The sequence below is a fragment of the Mustela lutreola genome, chromosome 2 (assembly GCF_030435805.1).
Source record: "Mustela lutreola isolate mMusLut2 chromosome 2, mMusLut2.pri, whole genome shotgun sequence".
Classification (NCBI taxonomy): domain Eukaryota; kingdom Metazoa; phylum Chordata; class Mammalia; order Carnivora; family Mustelidae; genus Mustela; species Mustela lutreola.
In genome coordinates, this window is record NC_081291.1 from 175,363,226 (window position 1) to 175,376,126 (window position 12,901).

At 39.8% G+C, this 12,901-nt stretch overlaps 1 protein-coding gene across 5 annotated transcripts in view; it reads right to left on the minus strand.

Moving 5' to 3' along the window:
* Positions 1–2,104: 2,104 nt before the first annotated feature.
* The window catches only part of NXPE3 (neurexophilin and PC-esterase domain family member 3), a 46,594-nt gene continuing 35,797 nt past the window's right edge, over positions 2,105–12,901 (minus strand). For all 5 annotated transcript variants that reach the window (XM_059164273.1, XM_059164275.1, XM_059164272.1 and 2 more), the window contains exons 6-7: positions 5,821–6,027; positions 2,105–3,497 (exon numbers count right to left, since the gene is read on the minus strand). In XM_059164273.1, the coding sequence (XP_059020256.1) occupies positions 2,947–3,497; positions 5,821–6,027 (758 nt within the window). In that variant the 3' untranslated portion in view covers positions 2,105–2,946. The remainder of the gene's footprint in view (positions 3,498–5,820; positions 6,028–12,901) is intronic.

The following is a 12,901-nucleotide window of genomic DNA, read 5'->3' on the forward strand; positions in this document are numbered from 1 at the left end:
CTGGCCTAAATTAAACTTTTCAGAAGAAATTAAAATATTACTCCAAACTCCACACTTAAACACATTTTTGGAGGGACATATGGGTGGCTCAGTTGGTTAAGCATGGGACTCTTGATTTTGGCTCAGGTCTTGATCTGATGGTTGTGAGATCAAACCCTGAGTTGGGGTCCACGCTCAGCATGGAATCTGCTTGAGATTCTCTCTCTCCCTCTCCCCTCACTTGCACTTTCTTTAAATAAGAAATAAAATCCTTTTTAAGGCCAGAGAATATAAAAACAAGTTAGAGGCATACCCAGGTGGCTCAGTCAGTTAAAGCATCTTATTTTTTTTTTTTTTAAGATTTATTCGTTTTTGAGAAGGAGAGACTGAACCTGAGTGGTGGTTGGGGCCGGGAATAGAGGGAGAGGACAGAGAATCTCAAGCAATCTCCCCACTGAGTGTGGGCTCAAAGCAGGACTCTCTCCCAGGAAGAGTCAAACACTTAACCAATTGAGCCACCTAAGCACCCATAAGCATCTGTCTTCTTAATTTTGGCTCAGGTCATGATCTCAGGGTTGTAAGATCAAGCCCCACATCAGGTTCTATGCTAGGTGTGGAGCCTGCTTAAGATTTTCTCTCCCTCTCTCTGCTCCTCCCCCAGCTCACACCCCTCTCTCTGGAAAGGAAAATTTACCTTCCTCTTGAAGGCAGGTAAATTAGTAAAGAGACAAAGTCAATTAGAATACTTCAAGAAATTGTGTCATCAAATCTTTAGGGCCTTATATAACTATATCAAAAAGTAACAGAAACTGGATGAGATCTCACAAGAAATCATCTGCACAAACAAGAAGCATCACTCCAGGGCACCTGGGTGGCTCAGTTGGCTGAGCTTCTGCCTTCAGCTCAGATGATGATCCCAGGGTCCTGGAATCAAGTCCCACATCGGGCTCCCTGCTCAGTGGGGAGTCTGCTTCTACCACTGCCCCTCCTCCCACTTGTTTTGTCTCTCTAATAATAAACAAATAAAATCTTAAAAAAAAAAAATAAAAGCATTATGTCAAAGCCCTGGAGAGGCAGTGGAAACCATAATTCTCCTAAGAAGATGAAGCCTCGGCCTCCTCCAGCAATCTTTGAGAAAATGCTCAAAAAGTTCTTTTGTGAAAAAGAGAATCTCTCTTTATAAAGTCCAACAAGTTGTAGTTGAAAAGGGCTATGTACTTCTCACATACCTTGGTTCAAATCCAAACTTGAGTTCCTCATCTATAAAAGGTACCTAATATCACCTAGGCTACTAGATCATGATCATAATTAAATGTTAAGGAATAAGCTCTTGAAATAATAGACAAGCTATATTATTTCCTTAGTTCTATCTTCCTTCTTCCCTTAGTTGGTTTTTATCAAAGTATAGAATACTACTATTGCATCAATCACTGGACAACTGAAACAAAGGTTGATTCCACAATTGCCAGAAGCATGAGCCCTAAGTCTGTATTTTTATCAAATATTCCAGGTGATTCTCAGACACTCTAAAGCTTCAAGACCATTAAAATTAAGCTTTCTTAATATTTTTAACTACTTGTTGGTCCTCTTTAGACTCAGAAAATAATTTAAAATCTCCTTGCCCCATATATATATTTTATAAACTGAAGGTGGTCCTCAAGGCTAAGAAGGAAGATCTTACACTCTCTGTTCTAAGTTAAAACTCCAAATTCTTTGGCCCACTCTCCTAAGAGTGTATTCTTTTTCATGCTTTAAGCAACTGTCTTCATCTCTAAAGCTTCCCCAGTCTCTTCATCTGTCCCTTTATGGATAACTAAAACTAGATTGTAACCTATTGTGGCTCGGAAAAGAGTACTTATACTTACTAAAAGGCCCCAAGTTAACCTAAACTCATCTAAATTAATAAGGTAAAGACAGTCAAGTAAAGTCAATAACTCAATTATTTTAAGATAGCAGTAGGAATAGCAGCTTTTTACTTCCAAGCATGAGAGAATGTGTGTACCTTACATTCAAATCAATAAAACCTGTTCTAGATCTCAATATTGAACTTTAGATTCTAATTAGATTTTAATTTCTAATGTTGGTATGCAATTCAGAATAACAACCAAAAAAGAAACACTTGAAATTGATGCAAGTAACTTCTACAACTTTATAATAAACAATCTTTACATAAAATGCAGTTCTTAAAACCCTCAAACTTCAAAACACAAAAATAAATTTCCATTTATAGATTGCCCCTTCCAGTTCCAAAAGTGATGATTTTAAAGTATTCATCATGTAAAATTCAGCTGAAATAAGTAACAACCCCCCAGTGCAAGTATCAATTGGACACACAGATTTTTTGTACTGTTTTCATACTTTCCTTTTGCTTCTTTTCTAGATAAATGCAGAATATTATAAATATTCTCACTAGAAACATCTGAGCAAGGATTCCAGCCTGAAAAGCAACTCAGAAAAGGTGGATCATCAAGAGAAACTCCCAAGACACAGCAGTCTTCAGTGTGTTACAGAAGGCACTGACCAGAAGCCTCATTAGTTCATCCCACCAAAGATGGATCAACTGTGCTGTTCATACAGATAAGCTCATTCTCCTTTACCAGATAAGCTACAAAAACTTCACTACCAACCATTTAGGTCAGAATATGTCTCACAGTTTTTAGCACAGTACTCTCTCCTCTCAAGAGAGGCTAATTCAAATACACTCATTAGCATCTTTGGTTACAAGAGGAATACAGTGCGTAGATGCTGTTAATAATGATTCTCCAATGGCTATGTAAAGATTGGAAAAAAATCCTGTAGGTAGATATAAATGCAACCTGCATTTTCTAAGCTCCTTAGAAGTCTCATATAAAGTCCAGTTCCTTTTGAAATTTTGTACATGTCACTAGCAGCTATCTCTCCATGGGGCCAGCCATAAACTTCCTATAACACAGGTAATGTGATTCCTCCAGTCCCCTCCAGGGCGGGCTAGGTCTCCACGGGGCACACAAAGGACAAGAACATGTCCAGTTGGTTCTTCACAATAACTTCATCTGGATGTAGCTTGTGGGGTAAATAATGAGCCAAGGTCATCTCCCAGGCATCAACGAGATACACTCCAACCCCTGAGAACATCTTCCGGAGGATGGTGTCCAGCTGAAAATTGTACCAGTCACTGTTGAAAAGGCTCACCTCAGGCCCCAGCTCTTGGGCATTGGCTGTTCGAATGACTACAACGGTCTTAGGGCTTCGATCCAGGAGCTGGACCACGGCTCGACGGATATTCCTGAGCCGCCGGATGTACACTTCCAAGGGGAAGGTGCTGAAATGAGACCATATAGCTATGGCAACCACGGTGTTCTTCCCTCCCACGATGCCATTCAGCTCATTGGCCACATAATGGAGCTCATTGCTAAAGACAGTTGTAAAACGGATGGGTGGACCATGGCAGCGATATTTGAGCAGGATGTTGTGCTTCTGGTCCACCGCGAGGAAAGGACCCACATTCTTGGGACTACCCAAGTTAAACTCCACTAAATCTGAAACAAAGAAAACTCAAATTCATAAAACTCAAATTCATAAAACCAAGCACATATATTATGTTCATTCTATACTTTGCAGCTTAAAAGAACTTTTTCTTAAAAGAAAGCATAACGAAAAGGTACAAGTGTAAGGGGAATAATTATTTCACTGGCCTCAATAGACCTTTAGTCTAACATATTTATTATTTAAACTATCAGTGATACCTGTCTGTACACCTCAGAAGCAAAATAACCTCTTTACCTCTAACCATTAGGCCAAGGTATCTTCCTGTTTGCACCTACTGTTGAATATCTTAAAAATCAACTTGGCATTTACACATTATTCTTCTAATGGACAAATACTGTTTCTTCTAGGACAAGGGCTCTAACTTCTGCTTTTTTAAGAACATATAATATTAACCAAATACCTCTTTTTGCAATACATGAAAGAAAGGAGCAACCCTGTTTCTTTTGACTTTCTATTTCACCCTATGGATGGAAAATCATAATAATACCTTAGAGAATGTCTATCTCTGTCACAAGAATAACAAAGACAGCTGTACAAGTTAGAATTCCCTTCTTCCTCCCAATTGTCTAAGTGGTGTTTCAGAGTTTATCTCCTCTGAGATCTTCTGAAGGTCCCAGGAATCAGTGATTATTTCTCTTTGGTTAACCCTAAAAAACTCTGTCTATACAATTCATCACTTAACATAAGCCCCATAAGGGAAGAGGACCTGTCTCATATACTTAAATGCTCCTACAAGTGCCTTTCAGAGAACAGACTAAGTAACTTCTGGCAACCCAAGTCAATCAGCACTTCTGAGCACCTACTCAGTGCCATGAACCAGCAAGGATCAGATGGGTAAGTCAACAGTCCTTGATCTCAAGAGGTACACTGTCAATTCTGAAGAAGTAACATCACACTATAATTGGCGTACATTCTTCTTACAGGTTAAAGGTGTCACTTTTCTCTCCTACAGTCTCAGGCTCCTCTTTTAGATTTTCCTATCTGATTCATTACTACTTAGCATTTGGCCCCACTTAAGTTGAATGAACTCAAGCTACCAATTTCTCTTTTGATTAAGATCAAGCACTGACACGAGGCTTTATCAGGTGAAAATCTGTCTGCAAAGGATATAGTGGAAAACAAGACACTCAATGTGATCACTCCGATGAAAGAAAATAATGAGCTACGTCATTAGAACTTAAGAAACAAACAAGTACAGATTCTTGGAGGAATCTGCCTAGCCAGCATCAAAACATATTTAGCATTATGCCATACAAATTATATCTCTTTTTCTCGTTTTTAATTCATGTTTTATTGACTAAATTCGGCTATGCTTATTTCAAAAAAACAAGCAAAACGAAAACTGAAATTAACTTTCTACTTTGGGGATCATATCTACTTCTTCCTTTCCTTCTAAAAATTAAGTCTGAAACTACGTTGATGTTAAAAAAAAAAAAAAAAAAGATGAAAAAAATACCAACAACAACTCACAACAAAACTGGGGTACTGTGCTTGGTGGAAAGCCCTGCCATACACAACCCTCAAAAATAGTTACCACAGAATTACTTGTCAGCTCTCTAAATTGTAAGCAGGGGCTTTAGTGCTGTTACCCGGGACTCATCCCTCCTAGCCCCATCCACACACCTTCCACGTGGAGGAAAAGGCTCTTGAATAAAGGATGGCTCTCCAGTGAGTGGGGCTTTATTCTGAGTCTGGATAGCACCCCCAGAGCCCAGCAGTGAAATCGGGACGCTAAGAATGCTGGGACTGATCAAGACTCCCTCAGTAGGAGCCCGCTCATCTCAGAATCATACCAATGGTATGCCCAACGGACGACACTGGGAAGGTTTTGCTGAATGGATGCATTAAAATGGACCACAGTAAGTTTGTCTGCTTCCTTCCGGTGAAATCTATTACAAACTTGGAGTCTGACCAAACAACTAGGAGAGAAATGATTGGAAATGTCCACTTCTGTTGTAGAGCCCAGAACAGCAAAAGTAAAGGTCTGCTGTAAGGTAACACCGTCCCACTGCCTCATTGCATGTGTGAAGAAATGAAGGATGGAGAAGTCCTTCATTAAGTCAATAACATGTCCAAGATCACACAGCTAATCAGTGGTCTGAAACTTCACCAAGGACCCAGTGCTTCCATCAATGCGTCAACTCCACCATGGATCAGAAACCATCACACAGCTCTTCAGGGTTAGGATACCTCTTTAGTCCTACAGAGAAATAACTACTTCCTTGGCTGGTGCCCTTCCTCAGGCACTGGAGTGAAGCAAGCTGATTCTGTGTAAGTGGAAAAGAGCTGTAAAATAAAATGTTAAGTACCAACCTGGAACAAACGTAGTAAGGTATTCAAACCATTGCCTGATTGTTGAATCTCCAAATAAGTACACCACTTTTCTTTGTAAGCATTCTGTGATGTTGTCAGGGTCATTAAACTGGCGCATCTTAAACTTTCTGGGCCTCCACTGGTCTTTGTAATAATATCCAGAAGGAAAAGTTCCTGAGCCTTGTGATATTTCTAGATTGTTAGTTTCTGAAAAGAAAAAGGAAAAAAATAAGATATTCTGAAAGTCTCCTCCAACAAACTCTACATGGAAAATGCCCCAAGAAACAAAATTATGCCCCTATATTTGTTAGCCTGCTTGTATATGGGTAAGATTTACTGTCATCACAATTCAGAGAAATCCCAGACTTTCCCCTTGCTACAAAAGGTTCTCCTTCGCATAAAAATAGGAAGATCTGAACTGTGTGTGAGGGTTTTGGTGGACAGAAGGGGAAAAGGGGACCTTGAGCATTCCTCTCTGATTATGCATGTTTCTATCAAAGCCAAAAATAAAAGCAGGCAAATATCATGGAAATGTGTAGATATAAATACTGTCCAGTATTATCCCAGACTAAGTTTCTCATACAAAAGCCTATGAGGTAAGTCACATCTTAAATTTATATTTTATATTTGTATAGCTAGATCAGTCTCTTGCTCAGCCTATTAAAAGGGAAGTTTTAGGGGCGCCTGAGTGGCTCAGTGGGTTAAGCCGCTGCCTTCGGCTCGGGTCATGATCTCAGGGTCCTGGGATTGAGTCCCACATCGGGCTCTCTGCTCAGCAGGGAGCCTGCTTCCTTCTCTCTCTCTCTGCCTGCCTCTCAGTGTACTTGTAATTTCTCTCTGTCAAATAAATAAATAAAATCTTTAAAAAAAAAAAAAAAAAAAAAAAAAAAAAGGGAAGTTTTAACCTATGGGTCCTATAATCAAATATGAATTCAGAAAACCACCACTCAATACAGAGAACAAACCAAATGTACACACTCTAAGGAATTATTCCCCAGAACACAGAAGGCTCAGAAGGTCTTTTTGCACAATGAACAGTATTTAACATGCAGCAGCAGGGGTGCCTGGGTGGCTCAGTCGCTTTATTGTCTGCCTTTAGCTCAGGTCATGATCTGGGGTCCTGGGATCAAGTCCCACATCAGACTCCCTGCTCCGTGGGAAGCCTGCTTCTCCCTCTGCCTGCTGCTCCCCCGGCTTGTGCGCGCGTGCGCTCTCTCTCTCCCCCGTCTCTGACAAATAATAAAATCTTTGTAAAATAAGATAAAATGGAGCAGCCATTTTATACTCACTACACATGATGACACAAGTGTACTCACTACACATGATGACACAAGTGCCAGCACACGTTTCAGAGGGAGAGTCAAATCCTTCTGCCCTAACACCTCCCTCGGAAAATGCTTTTGCAGAAACAACACACTTTACATGCTTCAAAATAGACAGACTGGGATGGCAAATATTTCTTGTGAGTTTACTCTGCAATTAAACATATTATCTCATTCGATGCTCATGATAAACCTTTAAGAGGTAGGTGCTATTGTTACCCCTACCTTTCAAAACAGCTAAGTGGCTTGACCTAGACCCAAAGCTCATAAGTGGCAAAGCCAAGACCTGATCCAGGCTGGTGAGCCCCAGAGCCCACGTTCTAACCACCGTGCAACATCACCCCTCAAAAGAATATGGTTGTAGATGGCAGCCATTTTCTGTTTGGCTTTCTTCCTGAAGCTGTACACGTATTCATTTCCAACACTTATTCGAATCTACAGTCTTCAAAAACCACCAATTACTTGACATCACTTCCTTACACACCCCAAGTCTCCAACCTTATCATAATCCAGTAATTCTGCAGTCTCACCTGTTAAACCACAATTTGAAATCCAAATGTTTATACGACTCAGCAATTTAACTATGAGTCCCGTATTTGTGCCTATTTTCAGTTTATCATATTGATATTATTCATATTACACAAAATCATTTTGGTTTTATTCTCTTCAAAGAAGATGCCCTATTTGATAGACAGTGCAAATTTCATCTTTTAACTTAGGCAGCTGCTAATTCTTTGAAGGTTCAGGGCCTAAGCAGAAAGGTAAACAGCATTTTTTTTTTTTAAACTTTACAAGAAAGAAAGAAAGAGAGAGAGAGAGGGAGGGAGGAAAATAAAAACTTTACTTGGAGAATGTGATTGTCAAAGGAAAACTAGGGCGGGTAAATATTTATCTGGCTTATTCAAAAACAATTTCTCCCCATGTCACCAAGTGTGGCTTTCCTATGTTACCATAACCTGCCTAAAGCTCCCTCATTACATCAGCACGTCAAGCTTACAAAGGCAGAGAGCTCTAGAGAAGACACCTGGGCCCCAAAGAAAACATTTACTAGACTGGGAATTAAGAGTGATTTTGAAGTTACCATTTTTACCATGGTTAATTTAGGAGACTTGGCTATTCTATGTCAAATACATGTTATAAAGAAAAGCATATATCACACAGGAAACAATTACCATTTCCATTCAAATATTTATTACCAGAGTTAAGTCAAGCAAAGCAAATCAATTACTGAACCTGCCACTGATTCTTTACACATGCAGCACTAGATAACAGAGCATATTTTTAAAGTAAAATACATGAACCTGCATTGTCCTCTTATGGTCAGCTGAAACAAACACATTTCCTTTTTTTTTTTTTTTTAAGATTTTATTTATTCATTTGAGAAAGAGCAGGAGCAGAGGAGAGAAGCAGAAGGAGAAAGAAAGGGAAAAGCATACTCTGCTGAGCAGGGAGCCTGATGTGAGGCTCGATTCCAGGACCCTGAGATCATAACATGAGCTGAAGGCAGATGCTTAATCCACTGAGCCACCCAGGCATCCCAACACCTTTCCTATTTTAATAAGACTTTAACGAGTCTTAAGTTGTTTCAAAGTCAGCATTTCTTGGATCTCAGAATTTTCACATAAAATATGAAAGTCTCTAAAATTGAATATATAACCCTAATGTACTATGCATGTGGAATAAAAGTAATTTTGGGATGCCTGGGTGGCTCAGTTGGTTAAGCATCTGCCTTCGGCTCAGGTCATGGTCCCAGGGTCCTGGGATGGAGTCCCACATCAGGCTCCTTGCTCAGCAGGGAGTCTGCTTCTCCCTATGCCTGCTGCTCCCCCTGCTTGTGTGCTCTCTCTCAATCTCTGACAAATAAATAAATAAAATATTTTTTAAAGTAATTTTAAAACAAAAATTACTTATTACTTAATTTTACAGTTATCTTAAATACTGACAATGAAGGAAGAAGTTTTCCTGGAGGTCATTATAAAGACAGAGAAGATCTTTATGCAAAATCAGAAGGAATAGTTTCGATTACTTGCAGGTAAGGTCCCTGCTTCTCTAAACAGTATTGGCTTCTTTTTAAAAATCAAAGCTTGGGGGCGCCTGGGTGGCTCAGTGGGTTAAAGCCTCTGCCTTTGGCTCGGGTCATGATCCCAGGGTCATGGGATTGAGCCCCTCACTGGGCTCGCTGCTTGGTGAGGAGCCTGCTTCCCCCCCTCTCTCTGCCTGCTGGTGATCTCTGTCTGTCAAATTAATGAATAAAATCTTAAAAAAAAAAAAAAAAACCTGTAGCTTATATTTTCCTCCAAAGGGTGTCATCCCATGTCATTCATTAGCCTTTTAAAACGAGGGCTATTTGGGCCACAAATGAGACAAAATGAGAGAGAAAATGCAGAGGGAAAAAAAATTCCCTAAACTATCTAGAAAGAGCTGGGTGAGAGATACAGTGTGAATTAAGGGTGGGAGGTGTGTGTAAGTACATGTTATGCACAAGTCCCTTAATTTTTCGGCATGGTATTACCTACAGAACAAAGAAAAGGAAAAAGTAGGCCAAATGAGAATGTACAGTTCATGAAAGGAAAAACAAGACAAGACAGAGAAGAAAAAGAATCAAACAATTCCTTGCATTAGGGAACACAGTGGGCACAGGAACACTAGGGTGTCATCTCAAGGAGACAAGAAATGAGGACGGCATGTGTGGAGCTGTTTAGGGATACCCTGTCAAGTGCTGGGACTGTGAGAAGGTCCTGGCTACACAGTCATTACTGGAGCTTGAGTGTGAATTTACCCTTGAGTCCCCCTAGGAAATCCTGGGAATTTAATTTTTTTTCTTTATACTTTAGTCTTCCAAAAGCTAAGCATTTTACAGAGGAAAGCTATAAATAGGTATAGGTATAAATACCTACATACTTAAAGAATGTTGAAAAGGACTTCAAATAATAGCTAGTCTAAATATCTTTTTTTTTTTAGTCTAAATATCTTTTAAAGGCGAAGAAAGTATGTCACAGAGTGACTTGCCAAAGTTTCTCAAAGAGTTGTAGGGACAGCTAGTGGTCAGGGCTATACTGTTTACAAAGGCATACATTATACTACAGATACAGTTGTGGGAGTGGGCTTCCTACCCGCAAATGGTATCAGTTAGATTTTATATGGAGGATATGAGCCCTTTGATTTTCTAAATTAGCCAAATAAAATGTATTCTGTAGGAAGTATTTTTTCCAACAACTGAAAGCGCTTGTCTTCAAAATAGTTTTGTCCAATTTGCTACGCTACCACATCAACAACAGAGTGACGTGTCATCCATTACAGCACCAGTCTGGTTTTCACCAACATCCAACAGTGTTTCATCATTCACTCCATCATTTGGATGCATAGATTTTAGAGAATTGATGGATTCCACTACTGCAGACAAACCCAAACAGCAAGATGTCCTCCACCATACCTCCCAAGCAGGGTTAAGAGACACAGAAAACGGGCCAGACCTGAGTCAGAGACTCTGGTTTATGTTTGGCTCCACCTCCCCAATGTGAGACCCCAGAAATCACTTAAACTTTCATCTTCTTAATCCCCTGTAGGTGTCAAACTGAATGAGTCTCCGGAACTTGGTCTCATTATCTACAAAATGGTTAAATTACTAGTTGTTTAGAAGGGCTGTCATTAAAGTCTAATACTATAGTAGTATTAGTAGTCTCAATCATTTCTAAATACAGAGAACACTGGAATGTTGGAAATATTCTATATGTACTTAAACATTCTGTATCTTCATGTGGGTGGTAGTTACACTTAATTCATTTTCTATTGCTGTGTAACAAACCACCACAAACTTAAGCAGCTCAAAAACAAGGGACATTTATTATCAAGAGTTCTGTCAAGAGTCCAAGGCAAGGCACAGCAGGATTCTCAGAGTCTCACAGGGTGAAATCAAGCTGTCAGCAGGGCTGTGCACCTTTCCGAAGATGAGAGAAATCTGCTTCCAGGCTCATTCAAATTTTTGGCCAAAACTATGGAAAGAACCTAGATGTCCATCAACAGATGAACAGATACAGAAGATGCAGTATGTGTACACACACACACACATACACACACATATAATGGAATATATTCAGCCATCAAATAAAACAAAAGCTTGCTATTTGCAACGCCGTGGATGGAACTAGAGGGTATTATTACATTAAGTGAATTAAGTCAATCAGAGAAATACAATTATCATACGAGCTTTCTGATATGAGGATTGTAAGACACAGGGTGAGGGGGTTGTGGGGGGTAAGGAAGGAAAAAGAAACAAGATAGGACTGGGGAGGGAAACAAACTGTAAGAGACCCTTAATCTCAGGAAACAAACTGAGGGTTGCTGGGGTAGAAGGGAGGGATAGGGTGGCTGGGTGATCGACATTGGGAAGGGTATGTGCTACAGTGAGTGCTCTTAATTGTGTAAGACTGATGATTCACAGACCTGTACCCCTGAAATAAATAATACATTATGTGTTAATTAAAAAAATAAAAAATAAAAAAATAATTGTTGGCCAGATTCAGTTCCTTGTGGTTCTAAGACTGAGTTTCTTGTTTCCTTGGTGATCATCAATCAGGGAATGCCCTTCAGTTCCTAGAACCTGCCTACCTTTGTGGCCACATGGTCTCCTCCACCTTTAGACCCAGTAACAAAGTATCTCCCTTACATGGAAGCCTTCTCACATTTCAACTCTCTTCAAGAAGAACCTGGTTCCTGTTCAGGGCTTATCCAATTAGGTCAGGTTTACCTAGGGTAGCATATTTTTTTAAAGTCAACTTTGTTACATAATCAAATCATTGGAGTGATATCCCATCATATCTGCAGGTCCTTTCCACACTCGAGAGAAAAAGAATTATATACGAACATGGGTCCCTGGGAGTCATCTTAGAAGTGAACTACCACAGTTACAAAGACATATATAAATGCAAATTTCCATTGTACTATATATTTACAATCCATGCATTCTATTGTGTGTAAGATACCCCTCAAAAGATAAAATAGCAAAGGGCTACAAAGATGTGAGTGTTTATTCTATTGCTATTTGATCTAGTTTTATCCCAAACTCCCAGTAAGCTCCCCCAAAAATGAGCTCTAGTTTAGTTGGTGAGGTTAGAAGCCATGAAGGCTTTTATTAGGCTATGATGGTCTAGGGACCATAGGATAGGTGTTAATGAAAAGTCAACAGCAATTCTGACACTGGGAAAGCCTGTCAGAAACCAGATCTTGTCCCTATGGTTCCTTAATTTGACTAGAATTATACCTACGCTTGGGGGTAGACAGGTAATCTTGAACAATTCAACAGACTAAATATGCTTCTTAGAATAATTTTAACTTGTAGGAAAATAAGTTAACTAATACATTTAAAGAGCTGGTAAGGAATAAAAGCCTTCGAAAAACAGGATTCATAAGTAAAATAATAAAAGTAGAAAGACAGGGCAAGAAAATACAAGATGGGTCTGAAATATATTGTGGGGCCAGAAAATAAGGAAGTGCTTACACTGGGGGTGGGGGGGGGGGGAGCAGGGAATGACAGCATGTCAAAGGGGCACAGGAGCCTAATGGAAGAAGTTCCCAATTGCCAAAACCGGAGCAATTAGAGCAACAAAACAAATAACAATTGAATTAAGTAATAACCTAAAGAATGAAATAAATAGGGGCGCCTGGGTGGCTCAGTGGGCTAAAGCCTCTGCCTTCAGCTCAGGTCATGATCCCAGGGTCCTGGGATCGAGCCCTGCATCGGGCTCTCCACTCATCAGGGA